The 17605-nt window shown below is 43.3% G+C and overlaps 1 protein-coding gene across 2 annotated transcripts in view; it reads left to right on the top strand.

The window, feature by feature from the left end:
• LOC141017191 (receptor-type tyrosine-protein phosphatase N2-like) overlaps positions 1-5706 on the top strand; it is a 214152-nt gene extending 208446 nt beyond the window's left edge. For both annotated transcript variants that reach the window (XM_073491840.1, XM_073491839.1), the window contains exon 23: positions 2204-5706. In XM_073491840.1, coding sequence (XP_073347941.1) covers positions 2204-2275 — 72 coding nt within the window. In that variant the 3' untranslated portion in view covers positions 2276-5706. The remainder of the gene's footprint in view (positions 1-2203) is intronic.
• Positions 5707-17605: the final 11899 nt, after the last annotated feature.

Genomic DNA, 17605 nt, shown 5'->3' with positions numbered 1-17605 from the left:
TTCACAAAGTTCACCAACTTTTTCTTTAAGTGTAAGCAAAGGTCATTTTAAGGCCCTCCAACAGCTACCGAGATCCAATTCTGAGAAAAAGGGAAAACCAACCTGTCGAACAGACGAAAGTTAATCTCCACAAAGTCACAAGCATCATCTTCTCATTCTTAACTCTGATATTTAGTCGTTGACAGTTGCGGGGATCAAACCTGTGACCTTCTCGCCGCAGTCTTTCTCTTAACGATCGATCATCGCTCCATTTAAACTTCATTTTTCTCAAAGGTTCAGGTTGGCGAGTAGTCTTAGGGCCCCGCTGTGAGATAAGCTGGATTTGCAGTTTTTTGGCACCCAGTCCTCCACATCAGGAAAGATCAATCGATTTCTAAAAAAAACAGTGAACTGAACAGGTATTAAAAGTCGGGTCTGCCCAGATCACAGAGGAATATGTTCTGCATTCAAATGGGTCCGCTCCCGGGGCTTCAGTATCAGAGGTTCTACTTCTGCCTTAGTTTTTATGAACCGAATAAAAAGCCAACAAGTGTTTGAAATGGAAATGGAGGTTTTCCATTTTTAATATTTGTTTTAATTATTCAAACAGTGAACGATCGCGACCACAAAAGTTAAGCCCCTTGAATTGTAAAAAGATTTAAACTTTTAGGTCATCTTTTTCTAATATAATATTCCAGATTATGAACCCTTTTAAACAACGTGACCATAAATACATGAATTATTACATGAATCACCCTCCTGCACCGCCTCAGACACCTCGCAGCTTTTACCTGAAACAACGTTGCACACGGACCGACGGCATCAGGCCGGTCTGGAAACTTCAATTACCGTCTGTGAACATAATTAGAGAGAAAAGCCAGGATGTGTGTGAAACATCGGCGGTATCGATCCAGGTTTTATTAAACCATGTATCCTGAGCAAGCGGCTGTCACGGCGCGCTCTCTCGCTCTCACATTGATTCCCCTCGTGGTCAGGAGTCCCGGCCTCAGCACTCAGATTTCATTTCTGATTTTGATGAGGGGGGGAAATGTTGTTGGGGCCATTAATCTTCCACTTCCTGTAATGATACAATAAACTAAAGGTTAAGCATGTGTAGGTCTTTAAAACATGACTAAACATAGATATTTTGAAATAAAGTTCATATTTGCCAAGGTGTTACATTTGAATCCTACTTAAAATCAAGTTCATGATAGATTATTCAGTTTTTTTGGAAGAGAGGGTCGAGCTGGGGTCATTCACAAGATCCACTTCCTGAAGAATACTTTGCTTTATCATCTATTTTACTGTAAATGGGACCAAAATTTACAAAATGAACATCATGCTATGTTGAGGAAGACTTGAAACTAGCGATTGGGACCATAAACTTATGAGGAAACTGTTTGCTGAGGTAATGAAGTGAGAAGTAGGGTCATTTTTTTCATAAGCTTATATACAAAGGGACCATTGGAGTCGCCCCCTGCTGGCCTTTAAGGCACTTCCACATTGGCTTCACTTTTCAGATTAGGAAGCTCCATTTTGGCCCGACCTACAGACCCAAAGCGTCAGTATTTCTTATAACTTACGACTTACAAATTGGACCTTTAAGTCTCCAGAGTCCGGCAACAGTTTGTAGCTGCCCATTTCCTGTTTCAACATGACAGTGCCCCCCATGCACAAAGCAGCTCCAAAAAGAAATGGTTTTCCCAGTCTGGTGTGAAGAACATGACGGGCCTGCACAGAACCCTGACCTGAGCTGGTACACCGGCTGCGAGCCTGATCACCTAACATCAGTGTTGGAGCTCTCTGATGCTCTTTTGGCTTAATGGAAGCAAATCCCTCAGAATCTGGTGGAAAGTGTAAAAACCAGGAGGGTTCAGGCTGTTACAGCAGCAGATTACTGCTCATGGCTTTGGACTGAAGTTTGAAAAGTCACACAGCTCCTCTCAGCCGGGCCGTGATAAACTGACACTGTTCGGAGAGATTTCAGATCGTAAAATCGAACTAAAGTGGGATTTTTTTAGGACTTTGTTCACCAGCCAAAGCTGATCTTCAAAGTTGTTGTTTTCTGCAGGCACACCGGGTTCATCGTCTTGCCAAAGGGCTCTTTGGCAGCGCTGAAATCTAACCGGTGACTAATCCATTCTGCTTCTCCAGAGTTTGGCTCCTTCGTGTCTGTTTTTAACTTTCTTCCTCTCTTTTGTTCCTGTTCTTTGTCTCCCTGCAGGACCAGTTTGAGTTTGCGCTGACGGCCGTTGCGGAGGAGGTGAACGCCATTCTGAAAGCTCTTCCACAGTAGGAAGGAGCACCTCCTTCAGATGGACCTCCTCCTCCTCCTCTCCTTCCACCGCTGACCCCTTCTGTCATTATCCCAGTTCTCCTCTTCGTCCAACTGTTCTTCATTTTGTCTTGTCTTTCCTGTCTTCCCTTCTTCTTTTCACATTTTCACGATGCTGCCTATTTTCTCCCCTCGCCCTGTCCTGTCCTACCTTATCTCTTTAACGTCCTCTTGTTTCCTCGTCCTCCATTCTGTCTTCTTTTTCCAAACGTCTCCTCGTTTGGCCCAACCTCTACTTCTTCTCATCTCGTCCTCTCCTTCCATCTTGAGTCAACATTGCGCCAGTAAACCGTTAAAACCAATCCTGTACATAGATAGACCTTCCTTCTATTGTAATGATCCATGCAGCCTGTTTTCCAAAGTGACATCTAAACATGTTTTGATAGATTGATAAAAAAGAAATGTTTCTCTATGTTCTGTTAAAGAGTATATTTATCCTAGTTTCTGTTTCTAGATGAGGGTTGACCTCATGGGCGTCAGTTGGGTGTGGCACTGGATTCGGCACTCGAAGCTTCGAAATGACTTCAGTCAAAATCAAATTAATGTTTGTTTTTCTGTTTGCATCATTGCAAATTTAACACGTTTGATTTGCAATTTGACGACATCCCCTCGGGGATCTGGGAAGTTGCAATTTTCACGATATTCTGAAACTTAATTGGCTTAAAAAATGACTCGATTAACAGAAAGAAAACAAAAGATATGATTTTAAGTACCCAGATTATATTCAGCGTCGATGCTTTGCCACTCTGCCGTGAATTGACGCCCTCGATCGGTCTGTTTTGAGTGTGTGTGTGTGTGTGTGTGTGTGTGATGTTGATCATCATGTCTGTATCACAAGCTCGTATTTGTGTCTGATTTTTAGTGCCATGCTTTCTGATATGTTTTCATGCAGTACGCTAGAGAGTCACGGTGTAAACGAGCGCCCCGTGTTGGTCAGTAAAGTAGATGTGAAACTAAAATGAATTATTTATTTTTCTTAGCAGTAAGTGATGAACACATCTGCAGATGTCCACTTATTTTAAGAAGGAAAAAAAAAAAGGGTCTGGTGCTGGATGAGAGATGAAAAACACGGATTTATTATTTTCTCAATGTGTAAATTTCCATCATCCTAGTAGAAGCAATATCGTATTTCTTCGACCCGAATCGTTATCTCTTGTGGACAACCAATATTGTGGCTTGTCAGTGAAGTTACACTCATGTCTGCCTTAATAAACACACAGTAGATGGACCGGTAAATGTGTCCAGCCACGTGGAAACGAGGCTAGTGTGCAAACACTTCATTTTAAAATGGCCTTTCTCCGGCGGATTAACCTGTGGATTAAAGGTTTGCTGCGCTGCTACTTAATGAAAACCCTCTCTGATAAACACTGACGAACGTTCATAATAATCTGAGGGCAGGAAGTTACCTTCTGTCCAGAAGCTTGTGAGAGTCTTTGATTTACTTTCAACAGCAGAACTTTTGTTCTTTAAATAATTAAAATAATTTGATCCACAGCACACTGGGATGAGGCCATTATAAGAAAAAGTGTTTCTGACTAGAAGAAGATAGTCTTGCCTCTGAATAGCAGTTCTTCTATGTAGCATTAATGGATGGTTTGTACATGTACAGTAGCCAAACTTGTATTGCATTGAGAAGTAGTTTGCAGTGACACTCGTCAGCTGGTTTTTCCCAAAAGCAACTTTAGACTAACTGGGTTCCATATATTCAAATAGACAACCCCTCCATCTTTGCTACTAGTTAATGGAGAGGGTGGATGGCAGGTTTAAGGTGCAATATGTAAGAATTTTATCTGAAAACCTTTCAAAAAATAAAAAACTATCAAGAGTTTGGACATTATGACGTGTTTGTATTATGTTGCAGAGATATCAACTGAAGTTAGCATGCTAGCCATCAAGCCCTTCTCGGTCCATAGCTCCATGGCCTACTGAGCTAACTGGCTAACGGTAGCTACAGTGAGCAGTAGGACCAATTCTTACATGTTGCACCGTTAAATATTTGGATGCATTTGGATGACACCACCCCTCGAATCGACCTACTTTAAATAGCTACTAACCAAATCATGCTCCCGTGTTTGGCATTTTTGAACACACAGTATTCGATCCATATTCAATGCAGCCATTGACTTCCACTCATTTCTGTCTCAGATAAAAAGCCTATTAGTGAACTACTTATTGTTACAAGATGATGCAGAGCAGACTTTCCCCCAAAAATAAGAACTTGAACCAAAACTGTAGAACGTTGCTGCTAAATTATTTTTGTTATATTGTTCGGAAATAAATGGAAATCAATGGATGCCGTGCTTTAAGATCACTCCTACAGTGTGTATCCATGGGTGCATCTTTGTACTCGGATTTTTAAGATTGACAAAAGTCATATTATTCGTAAGTTGGCTGTTAATTGGACAATTTAGATACATGTCGAATACGAGCATCAGCCCAGAGATCGAACTCTCTGGGTTTGTCAGCAAATACATAAATCACTCTCGTGTTTGTGGACGGAGAGAAATGACACTACTCTCTTAATCTCTTGCAGCGAACACATCCATTATCTAAAGATGACTTTTGGGAAACCAGCTCATGTTTTGTGTAAAAATCTTAATTTCACTGCTTTCAATTGGCTGACAGATTCTATCCATCAAATTCTAGTTAAGTCAGTCCAATCTTATTTGAATCACTCAATCAATGATATGACTTGCGTACACTGTGCTACTAGTGCATGGCTATTTATTCAGCAAATTAGTGTGCTGTACTTTTTTTTTTACCTGTGGCCTCGAGACGATCTTTAAGAAAAACTCTCCACTTTTTTTTTTCCGACTATGTATTGCACAAGAAGCTCCTCAAAAGGACCTTAAAAGTGCAAAAGCCAAGGATTATCATCTCTAAACAGTGCAGATCATGGTTAAAGCGAGTTTAAAAAAAAGGTGGTGCGGTGTCGATGTGATGTAACGCTGCAGCAAGACGGTGTCATGAAGTTGTAAATCGACTCCATTTTTCATCACAAAATCGAAACACGCTGCAAGAAATGCTCCTTATAACAGTTTGTTTCATGTGGAGTGAGATCTCAATTACCCTGCCTTGTTGAGATTCTGTAAAAAATGTGGAAAAACTGTATTGAAAGAACTGAAATGATCCGATTCTACCGGCCAAAACTGAACTTGTTATAATGGGTGTTTATTTTGCAGTGAGGATGCTCAGTAGGTCATTTTCCCCCCAATGCTTTTCTTTCTTTCACACACTCCATCAAGTATCAATAGATGGCTGGTCTGTTGCATTAAAACTGTACATAAACAAAAAAAAAATACACAAAATAACAGAAGATATTTTGTTCTATCGGTGTAAACAACTTGTGAATAAAGTCTCATTGTCGATGCAGTATTGTAATGCAATCCTGACTTGTGAGTTTGGTCTCTTTTTTTTACCCTTGGTGAACATAAAACTTATGCTCGGGATGCAATTGTACGAAATCATTTTTACCAGCCGGGTGGGCGGCGAAACATCTGTTTTATAGAGCGCCAGACAAACGGCTGCATTTTAAACGAGACGCGGTGTCGTCGGGTCGGGTGTGACACAAAGCTCCATCCTGCAGTGAACGCCGTTTGCAGCTCGTCATTCACCGAATAACTTTTTATTCGACACTCACCCAGTGAAAGTTTTACAAGAACACCTACTCGTCTCCTTCAGCATCACTTTGCTTCTCATTCACAATTTCATACTTTAAAGTTGTTCTCAGGGAAGAGCCGACGCTTCCACCGGTGCAGCTACAACCTTTTTACTGAGGTAGCAAACACAAAAGTCAAGGTTCAGTATAATTCAACCTCTCTGGGTCACAGTTCAGTTTGAGGAGTGCACAGTGGCCATTACTCCTGCTGTAAAAAGGCATATGGTCAAGAAGTAAGGGAAAAAGCAATGATTCCTTATTGCTCCATAAAACTATACCTCACTCTCTTCATCTCAAATCCAAGCTACCGGAGAAAAAAAAGTCATATTTGAGCAGTGATGATTATTTTTCCAGCCCGCCTGTTCTCACTTCCAGCTAAACAAAAAGGGCAGCTTGGTCATTGGATCTGCGCTTCAACTTTGATGCTGTAGGTAACCCTCTAGCGTCATTTTCTGGAGGTGCCCCTCTAACGTCATGGATATAAAGACCGAGAGGAGTCCATGTCAGGGTGGTGCGATGTGTCACATACAGAACTTCCAACCAGGAAACCAGGGTTTGTGTCCCGTGTCTATACTATAAGTCAATGTTGAACTATTTTAAGAGGAAGAAGAAGAAGAATCTTTACTTATGTCACATATCATACATTGTACAACATGGTGAATGTAAAGGAAACTGGTACTGTGCATTTAACCCATCCTGAGGGATCAGTGGGCATCATACATGCCTGGGGACCGACTCCAGATCTTAGTCGGTGCCTCGGTCAAGGTCACTGAGCAGAGAATCAACCTAATGCGTTAGTGACATGACGCTGTTACTTACCAAGTAGTTTCCGTAGTTTGTCATTTTTAAAAAAGGGATTAAAAATCGAAATAATGTTCTGTAGAGTCCTTGAATCCTGCTACATCCTGAAGCTTGAGGCCACCGACCAAGGTGCTGTATTTGTTGAGTTCAGAGTGAATCACAACAGGATGTGTCTTGCGCTCGAGCAAGGGTGGCTGTCGCTAAAATGCATTGTCAATCTGATGCTCTGTTGCATCCAGTAAAGTCGGCTACTCCTGCTCTCTCTGCTAACACAGAATGCAAAGAGCTAGCATACCATGCTAAATGGACAATCATGACACCATGACATGGTGAAATAATCAGAGGATTTTGGATTCAATGCCATGGGTGGAAAAGGTAAGACTTTTGCTGACATCTGAACAGGTGCTGCTAAAAACAGGAAAAGGATTGTAGTGATGAAAAGTGATTGGACGAACCATCCGTCCAGCAGTTTATCACGGGCTAACATCCAACAATCATATAATGGGAGAGCGCTACCACCAATGGAGCCAGTTGGTATATCAAACTCTTACCGAAGCCAGTCGAGACGAGTGAAAACGTCTCTTCCATCGAGAAAACCCTTCAGCGCCGTCCGTTGCTCTTCTTTCCATGAAATACACTCTCAAGTTCTGATATAACCTCTCGAGGAGCCGCCATTGTTGTTTTAAGTCGCTTCTTTTGCTGGTCGTCACACCTGAACCACACCTGTAGCTGCTAGAAGTTCCTCAAAGGACTCAGACGAGTGGTTTGGACACAAGTGCATAGCATAACATAGCAAACCTGACAGGACTCTGGAGATCACATGAATCCAGCTGCCTCTCAAGGTAATAAATGTTCCACTTAGTTTCCTGACTCCGTCTGGACACGAGGTTGTTGAGACTGAGACTGAACCAAACAGTAAATGTGCTGTAAAGCTAAAATAGTCCCATAAAGCTGCAGAATGTATGCTAATGCTACATGATGTGAGCTGCTTTAAAGCCACTAATGAGAATCAGCTCTGCAGCTTAAAGCCTTTCTGTGGCCACAGTGACATGTCTTTAATTGTCTGTACATGAGGGCATGACAGCAGCACGTCATTATTATTCAACCGGTGTCTTTTTTTCGATGAAGTGGAGTGGATGAAAAGCTTTTTTAAGAGTGCTTATTCAGGTGAAACAGCAGCTTGGTTATCGATTGCGGAGAAAACGCTCCCGGTACATAAGCTAGTGTTGCCGGCCAGCAGTGTTGACTTAGAGAGGAGGAAGCAGGGAAATCGATTTTTTAGCGAGATGCTGCTTTCTTCAATGATGAGTCATATGAGTAGATTTAGAGCGTCTAAGTGTTGTGTTTTCACACCGAGCTGCACACAGACGTCACCTTTTGAGAAAGACGGCTCGAAGTAGGAGCCTGTGAAAGTGCACACGTTGGTGCCCTTATATGAAGTTCACATGATGACAGCTGCAAAGTCAGAGTTGCTTTGTGTCTCGTCTTTTTCTGTGCCGTTGAAAAGATGATGTACAAATTAACTTCACGTGCCTTAACCATCGCTTCAAGTAATTTACACCACAGCTGCGATGGTTAATCCTTGAGTTGTAAACAATTAACTTAATTGCCAACTATTTTGATGATCTAATATCACTTTTTAAAGGAAATAAGTCTAAATTTTCTGATTCCAGCTTCCTAAATGTGAATATTTTCTGCTCTCTTTCCTCGTCTATGACAGTAAACTTAATATCTTTGGGTTGTGGATAAAAAACGAGACATTTGAGGACGTCATCTTGGGCATTTGGGAAACACGGCTGCACATTTTCTGACATTTTATGGACGAAACAACTAATCAATTAATCGATAATGAAAATAATCATTAGGCGCAGCCCTAATTTGCACCGAGGCTCAACTTTTGACATTCAATCTGGTGATTTTAAAAGATGCTGGAGGCTATTTTCATCAGAACCCATGATAGAAGATGTGCTGGAGGTACAACAGGAACGACACAGGGCTTAAGATGTGAAATTTGTCCTGAGGTGAGGCTAAAGAACAAGTTTGACAAAATCAGTGTCAGGTTTTCCCTAAAAATCTCCATCATACACCCCAAATCCATCCTATGTTCAGTTAAATAACATCTCTCACAGCTGATACTCAACGTGTCATGGCCAAATCCACTTTATGACAGTTTGCATCAGGTGTCCAGGTGTTGTCCCCACTGTGTGTCTCCGCCTCTCTACATCACCTGACCTCCACGCCCATCTGCACCTGCTCCCAATCCCCTAATTACCTCCCGAGCATATATACCTGCCTTTAAGTCGCTGTTCTCTGCCATGTTATCTGTCGTGCCATGTAAGTGACCCTGTGTTTCACCTGTTCAACCTTTCTTTACCTCACTTGTTTTATCTACAAGTTGTGCATTTGATTTCACAGCCAGTTTTTCCCCCCAGACAGCAGAATAATGCACCGAGCCTCTCTGTCGTCCACTTTATTTTACATCTAAACAAGATGTCCGAACATGCAGATGTAACATCATCGTGGCTATCAGTCCTCTCGCCGCTCCAACTGAAATATTGTCAGTCATTCTCCCGCTAGCTAATGAGGTTGCCTGAAAGTCCTGTAGTCGTGTCTGTGTGCAGATCAGAATCATCTGCGGCTGTTTGTAAAAAAAAAACTGTATCTGTTTGCTGTGTCGCTGCCAGGGGCTGCTAATGGGCCATTGTTATTCTTGCGGCGAGAAGAAATCACAAATGCTTATTGCAGTTCACAGGCGGATGCAAGAGTTTTGTTTCCGAAATGAGACGTCTGCAGTTTCACAACGGCAGCTTGAATATTTTGTCCCCGGTCGTACATTAGTCTGTGAGGAGCGTTCGCACGCCGATGGATATTCTGCGACTGTTCGGTGATCAATAGAAGGCGGCGTGACTCATCGTCTCTGAAATGTCAGAGCGAATGGCAATCACACACACACACACACACACACACACACACACACACACACACACACACACACACGCTCACAGTCACAACACAGTCAGATTATTTATCTGACTGTTTACTGAGAGCGCATAAAATAAAACTCACTCATAAAAACACATTTGCAAAATGTCTCACCTGAGAGTTTCTCAGCACCGACAGACTCCTGTCGCCGAGCTGTTGTGCTGAGTGCTCGTCTGGAGGGCAGAGAGGGGCTTAAAGGAACAGTTCACCCAAAAATGAAAAATTCAGTCATTATCTACTCGCTCCCATGCTGATGTGAGGAGAAGTTTCATAGTCCACAAAACATTTCTGGAGCTTCACAACAAAACAGCAGAGCAGCATTCTCCTAAACAACTGACGTAGCTGGAGACTTGTTATAAAACATTTAAAAAACAACAATAAAGCTCTGAGATCCCAAATTTGTTGGATACTGCGAGTCAAGTGTGTAGGATTTAGTGACATCTCACAGTGAGCATGTAGGAGAATCTTCTGTGTTTACTGTAGCTTGTCCCTTTTGAGCTCCCGTAGAAACATGCCGGTCTAACATGGCAGACTGTTGAAGAGCTCCCTCTGGCAACACCGCTGGTTTCAAAAGTCTGCTTGTATGTAAGCTTATGAGAAAATTACACTACTTCTTACTTAATTTATTTCCTCCAGTAAACAGTTTCAAGTCTTCTACAATTAAACATGATGTCTTATCAGAGCATTACTGTCTGTTACTCCATTAAAACGACTGGTTTACGCTACCTGTCAATCCAACAGTGTGTTAAGTGGTGCGTTCAGTGTTAGTCCCCCCTTTTTCACCCATCCAGCGCTCCGGCACTGTAGTGGGCGCTACAGCATCTAGAACGCTGAAAGAAACCTGTTAAGTGATGAAAAAAATGAATCATCCTTAAACAAAACAGCGGTCATGATCTTGTTTGTTTAAGTCTTTGATTTTTTTCCCAGGATGTCCCTGGAATTCAAGACCATGTTGAAGTAAATGTTCCTAACCTGCCTGCTCTCGTGTTTAATCCACTGACTGACACAATCACAAGGCAGCTTCACTGGTGTTAAATCGTCTCAATGAGGGTGAACGAGGGCAGTTTAAATGATTTGAGCCCAATCTGTGTCGATATTTACAACCTAATTACGATCGTAGGACATCCAGGTGTGTTTGTGTGGCGCTCTGCAGGATTTGAAAGCTTATCACTTCAACCTGCATCTCAAAGAGACTTGAAGGAAATTATTAAAATGAAAAAAATAAATAAATTCTTTAATTTAAATCACCCCTCAGATCTTTTCTCATTACTGCCTCGTCCAATTGGATCACTAATGGCCACGGTGACTCTCAGCGGCCACTCGCCGTACCGTCTTCCCCCCCCCTGCCCAGTTCACCCGTTGTGAGGACACTTCTGGCATTTAGTTGATAATTTTCATCGGTGTCACACGTGCGATGGCCCCAATATCGCCCGCCGTCGCTCATCATTAGCACGTTTATAAGCACGCATCCAATGGTGGCCCTCACGGGGAATTTAACCATTTGCATAGAAAAATTGCTTTCCTCCGTGCGATGAGAAAGGACTGTTTTGCATAATTACAAATGATGTGCGGCTGCCGGACCAGACTGACATGTGCACGTGGGAGAATTAGGAGGAGAATGGGAACGGTGATGGATATGATGTGTGTCGGTGGACATGAAGGACGATCGCGGGTGAAAAATGCTTTGGTTTCAAGGTGAAGACTTTTATTTTATTTCCTGTTTGAGTGCAGGTTTTACAGATGGGGATTGAAATTGTGAAATGCTGGTAAATGATTGTTAAAGGCCATTTTTCTTTTCAGTTCCTCATTTTCTTTTATAAATGTGATAATAATTCATACTATGATGTATTTGTGTGTATGTGTGTTTGTTTAGTTTAGTTACATTGTGAGAAAATAACCAGTTCATCATGAGTCAAGAATATGTTTTAAGGAGACATATTATGCACATTTTCCAGTTCATACTTTTTTGCTTTGGGAGTCGCAGGCTTTAAACCCTGTGTGGGAGTGTCCTTACAGAGTCGAGAGGAGGATGAGAGGTGTCAGGTCCAGTTGCCTACGATACAGCACTTAGAAGGGAAAGTGTAATACCCATTATGTGACACTATTTCTTTTAAATCTTCACATAAATTACTTTAATTCAACAGTATTTCATTAATCCGTTTCTAACCACTTGCCCCCAAATTCCACCAGGTCCGTGTTCGGCCCGTCTCTGATCCGCCTCGGCAGCGTTGTGTATCTACTCTACGTTGTAGCTCCGGCAGTCCGGACCCGTCCGTAGCAGATGCACAAGGCTAATATTTCTGCCGGATGCCGGAGCACGACGCATCAATTATTAAGCACATAGCGGACAGGAAGTCACACACTGAAACAACAACTTAACATCTGGTTAATTTTCATAATAAAACAGTCCAGTTGACGCCAGCACAAAAATCTCAAAGAAGAGTCAAATCCAAGCTCTTCTTCTAATCCTTCGGTTGGAAACACTAACCTTTGTCTGTTTGTTGAAGTGTTTATAACACATACGTATAACTGCGGTCGCGACTCCAGCTGTCCAGCAGTGCTGCACTCAAAACACAACCGGTGGAGGTTGATGGACGACGGAGCAAAACCGTAGTGGAGCCGAGCCACAACGTACATGCAACCAGAGCAGTTCCCGGGTTAGGGTCAGAAAAACACTTAAAGCTGGTATGTCTAACATGTTAGTAAGATGCCTATTGCAGACGCCATCAAGCGGTCATGACTCCAACTGAATGCTAATTTTGCTCGATAAGTAAAGTTCAGTCTGACTCACGTTCCAGATTTTATCGTCACTCGTCTGACCTGACATTTGTGGCTTGGCAGGGTCCCCTGGGGCACATTTGAATTTAGGAACTATCTGACTTCAAGATTCGTAGCTAATTTCTAGTTCTGATGTTCTGATTAATAATCAAGCGCAGGGAGGTAAAACCAGCAGCTCTCCGAGTAAAAAAACATCCACACGGCCTCAGTGTCCGGTGGCTGCGGCATCAACAGAAAACCGACGTCTTTACTCACATTTAAGACGAGCCAGGACTCTTCGCTTCCATGAAAATTTGATGCCCGGTTTGGATTCTGTTTGGAGTTATGAAGCGGCTGCACAGCGATGCGGTCTAAAGCTCCAGTCAGCCCTCCCGCAGGCTGCGACATATATTATGGAACAGCTGAGTGAAACGAGTTCAGTAGCACTAATCAGTCCCCGTGAGAGGAGTCAGTAGGACTCTGTCCGTCTGAGCTCAGCATTCACAGGTTTAATGTTGAGCTTTATTAACATGGCCAACTGCTGCCACAGCAAGTCGTCCTGGGATACAGGATACAAAGGAAAGGACACTGAAAGACACCACAGATCAAAATATGGGGCCGGTAAACTGAGAAACCCCCAATAAACCGAGAAATGATTGTTAAGATAAGAGACTTTGTTTAAAAACAGTTTTTAAACTCAGTTTAACATTATGTCAAAGACGTTATTGTGTCGCAGTGATATCTACTGATATTAACATGCTAACCAGCTAGCCCTTAGCCACTTTGTTGGGTGATAGTCAGACAGTAAACGACAACAACAACACTCCCACCGAGCTCCGAGCTCCGAGTCCAGGCAGAGTCAGCTGATACAGCCGCGAGCTGCACAGTTAACTGAGCTTAAAACTGCTAACTGCAGCTACAGATGTAACTACATTTTGATTTTTAGGGAATATCTTCATGTAAATCATAATAAGAGGCCACAAAACAACAAACCAAAGTCCAACCTGAGGAAATGAAAGAAAGCAAATTACAATAACTAACCTGTCTGACTCAGATGAACAGGAGAAAACAAGGTTAACAAAGCGAGCAGCTCACCGTCTGAGCGGTTTTCCTTTTCAATAACTACATAGGAAATGAAAAAGCTAATGTACTTGGATGTTCACTAATAGAAATACGATGTGATGGAAAAGTCATTTAAAGGTAGATGGCAGAGTCGGATACAACAAACACACGTCTTTGTCCCATGTTCCAGGTTGAGGCTGAGCAAAATAATTGAATACGGGAGGAAGGTTTTAGTCTCGTTAAATGAGAAAGTCAGCACAAGAATGACACGATGTTTAAGAGACGGGGATGTAAGTCTGTGATTGGCAGTGGCTGATTCAAATCCTCATCCTGTCGCTCACTTTTAGCCGTTTTTTCCCTTCAGATGATATCTGGGGCGGCTTTAAGGATGTGTAGGCTGATGTCAGCGGCCTCCTCAATCCATCGACCGGCTCAGATCTACTGTCACACGGTAACATGGCTACGTCGTGTTTGCTAAAGGTCTGAGCGCAGAGTTTCAACCAGTGAGCAGAACTTTCCATCGATGCCATTTCTCGGCCAACTTCCTCCTCTATCTGTCTCGCTCCGGTGGCGTTGGCAGCGGAGGAGAGAGCTGGGAACCGAGAAGAAGACTTGAGGTGATAACAGAGCCGGAGATAAAACAGACAGAGGAAACGCACACACAACGAGCAGCGGCGTGTTCAGACGGATGTGTTCGAGAGCTATTAGAGCCTGTCACAGTTGGCTTGTCACAGATCTGGCACACACACACACACACACACACAGACACACACACACACACACACAGACACACACACACGTCCCAGTACCTTGCACAATCCTAATTCTCACAAGTGTACACACACTGGCTGACATACTCCCGACTGTGGCAATCATGCACAGACACACACTCGCATCCTTCCTACGTGTCTCTCTACAACACTGTCACTCACACACAGACGCACACAGACACACAGACACACACACACAGACACACACAGACACGTGTCTGCCAGCCTTCTCAGGGAATCAAAGACTGCAGCAGCAGGTATTTTCGACGTGCAGACTTGAGCAGTTTTCAAAGATAAGAGCTGCGACTGAGTGGCTCCTCCGCCATCTGGGTGGTGTGTGTGTGTGTGTGTGTGTGTGTGTGTGTGTGTGTGTGTGTGTGTGTGTGCGAGCGAGAGAGAGAATGAAAGACCACAGTCCAGACACTGCAAATATCATCCAGCATCACGGAGGAGGGACACCTGTGGCCAGGTGCGCTGGATAAAGAGTGTCTGCATGTAAAAAGTAGACCGCAAAACTTTTTCATGCAGTTTCAGTTTTGGAGGACGACTTCTCCTGAAGGTGTATGCAGATGTTGATGGAGAAACTTAAATGACAAAAACTATGGTTGAAGTGTAATTAGTCCTATCTTCACATGTTCTGGTGTGTAAATGATTCTTTCTTACCAAACGTTTTGGTGTCAGTCCAGTCGATCGCCTCATCTGGCAGCTGCGACGTGGCTGCTGTGTAAATCCTTCGGGGGAAACTGCGACCGCCAAAGTTGCGCCGAATAAGAGTGCTTGTTTTTGCCAGCGACAGGCTGAGGTCGTTCTTCTAAGTGTCTGACAACATCTTTATTTTAATTAATAAGATGCTTTTTGTAACCGTAAATATAAGTTTCATTCGAGGAGACGACTCACTCTGAAAACTCGTGACAAAATAACAAAATGAATCGCCAGGTATTTTGATAATCGATTAAGCAAAATTGTCCAACGTTTGCTGGAGGATTTGCTGTTTTTCTTTGTCGTTTAGGATAGTAAATGAAGAGCTTTGGGGTTTTGGACAAAAGAAGCACTTTCAAGACGTCACTTTTGGGAAGTTTCATAGACTGAATGATTAATCATGAGTATAATTGGCAGATGAATCAATAATGAAGATAACCATTAGCTGACAGGTTTGTTTACTTTGAATCAATTAAATGAACTGGAAAGTCTTGTGTGTCATCAGGCCTTGAGAAATCTGCATCAGTGCTGCATTCATCTGTATTTTTCACATCATCTTTGGGAATTTGTGCTCCAGGCCAGCAGGGGTCAACGCCACAGTTTTAATGATGGTTCTCATTGTTATGTGATATAATGCGGGTCAAACTTGAGGAAGTCTTTTGATGCATCTTACAAAGATAATCGCCTCAGGTTTGTGTAAAGAACCATCTCTGGCGGTACGTTCACTGGAGCACCAGTTGTCTAGCTTAGCCGCTAAACATTTGTTTGTTTCCAATTTGGCACCACAACAACATGACTTTATAAATGAAACCTCGGGGCTCAGTGTTTATCCACACGAGGCTACCAAGCAGACGCTTCTGTCAGTTCACATGACAGGAAACGGAGATGTATACCGAGCATCTGATCTAACTCTCAGCGCATCTACAAGAAACTCTGTCAGAGGAAAGTGGAGGTGGTGTGAGTGCAGCTTTGCCATCAAGCCAATAGAAAAGACTTTGATCAGACAGGGAGGCAGCTCTTTGATGCAGAATGACCCAGCATGTCTTCTGAGTAGTGAAGGAAAGATTGCATGCAGCACGTCAGCGCTCGTACCGACATGAAGGTAATGATGTTCAATTTATACATTTGAAATCTGGTGTTGTTATCCTGCAGCGATGAAGGTAACTTCATGAGGTTACCGTTCATACGAGCAGTGAGGAGGTCAAAGGTCGGCCGCCACTATGTCCTGTCAACTTAAGTTACTTGTGTAACGTAGGTACATTTGTAACTAATCCACTGACTACATTAGTTTTGACCTCTTGGTTTCATGCTGGACATGAGCGGCTGTCTCCTGGGAGAAAATCCTTTTACCCAGCCATTTGTCTCTGACCCCTCCGCGGTTACATCACCTGACTTTCTCCTCACTGTTGTATTAATTGCGACGGCGATTAGAGGTCAGCACCTAACAACAAATGGGTCCGCAAAATGGGTCGCAATGAGCTGCTTTCACAGACGACCTGTGTGGCCATTTGTCTTTTGTTCCTCTATCCCAGCAATAGTACAGCCCTGATTATCTCCTTCCTTTAGGTCCTCCCTCCAAACAAAATGACAAAATACATTATTTGTCTTTATGTGGCTCGCACATAGAAGAGCCTTGAATTAGATGAGCAGCCATGAGGTCTGAGGATTGTGGAGAAGTTGAGGTTTTCCAACAGCTGGGAGGTGTGAAGGAGCATGTTCAAGGGCTGTTCATGAGCTGATCGCAAGCTGCAGCGGGGGGACTGTATAGCGACGGGAGAAGAGGGGTGGTGGTGTGGGAAAACTTCGGGAGGTCGAACACCAGACCGGCAGCAGCACTTCGGATTAGTTACAGATGTCTGGTGGCATCAGAAGGAGGAACTCGCAGTGGTCCAAGTGGGAGATGAGAATCTCGACCACCTGGGCCAGGAGAAATCTTCAGGAGGTGGCTGCTGCTTCAACATTTGCAGAGAATGCATATCTCTGTATACAGAAGCAGCTCCTGTAATTGGCCAAAGCTTAAAATGCTGTCCGGAAAAAAACGAGTTTAATTACAGAAGGACAGGGCAAATATTTAAAAAAAAACACCTCTCCCTGTTATATTAATCCCAGCTGAATATGACTTTACATTGTACACCTTGTACAACCTGCTTCGGCCATTAAAGCAAATTTAAATTGGTGATTAAAAAAGAAAAAAACAGAGCGTCTGAGTGATGGAGAGAGAGAGAGAGAGAGAGAGAGAGAGAGAGAATAATGAAAACAGAGCGTGAGAAAGCGTGATAGAGACTGACAGAGACAGACCGATGAGTGAGAGTCCAGTCATCAGCATTTCAGATTCGCTCCTCCACGAGAAATCCAACCATCCATAATGCATCACATGTCTCCTAGCAACAGCCGGGAACCTAGCAACAGGATCTTAGCAACAGCAACAAACTGCCGCCTCCTCGTTCACCGGCCAATGGCGGAGCGGCCCGTACGACCGCGCGGCGGCCAATCGGGGAGGAGCAGGGGCCAGGTAAGAGAGTGAAGTGGGTGTGTTTCCTCACACAGCTGATTGGGCACACA

The sequence above is a fragment of the Pagrus major genome, chromosome 21 (genome assembly GCF_040436345.1).
Source record: "Pagrus major chromosome 21, Pma_NU_1.0".
In the NCBI taxonomy this organism is placed as follows: Eukaryota; Metazoa; Chordata; class Actinopteri; order Spariformes; family Sparidae; genus Pagrus; species Pagrus major.
The sequence above is the reverse complement of the archived record's forward strand: the minus strand, read 5'-3'. Positions and strand labels throughout refer to the sequence as shown.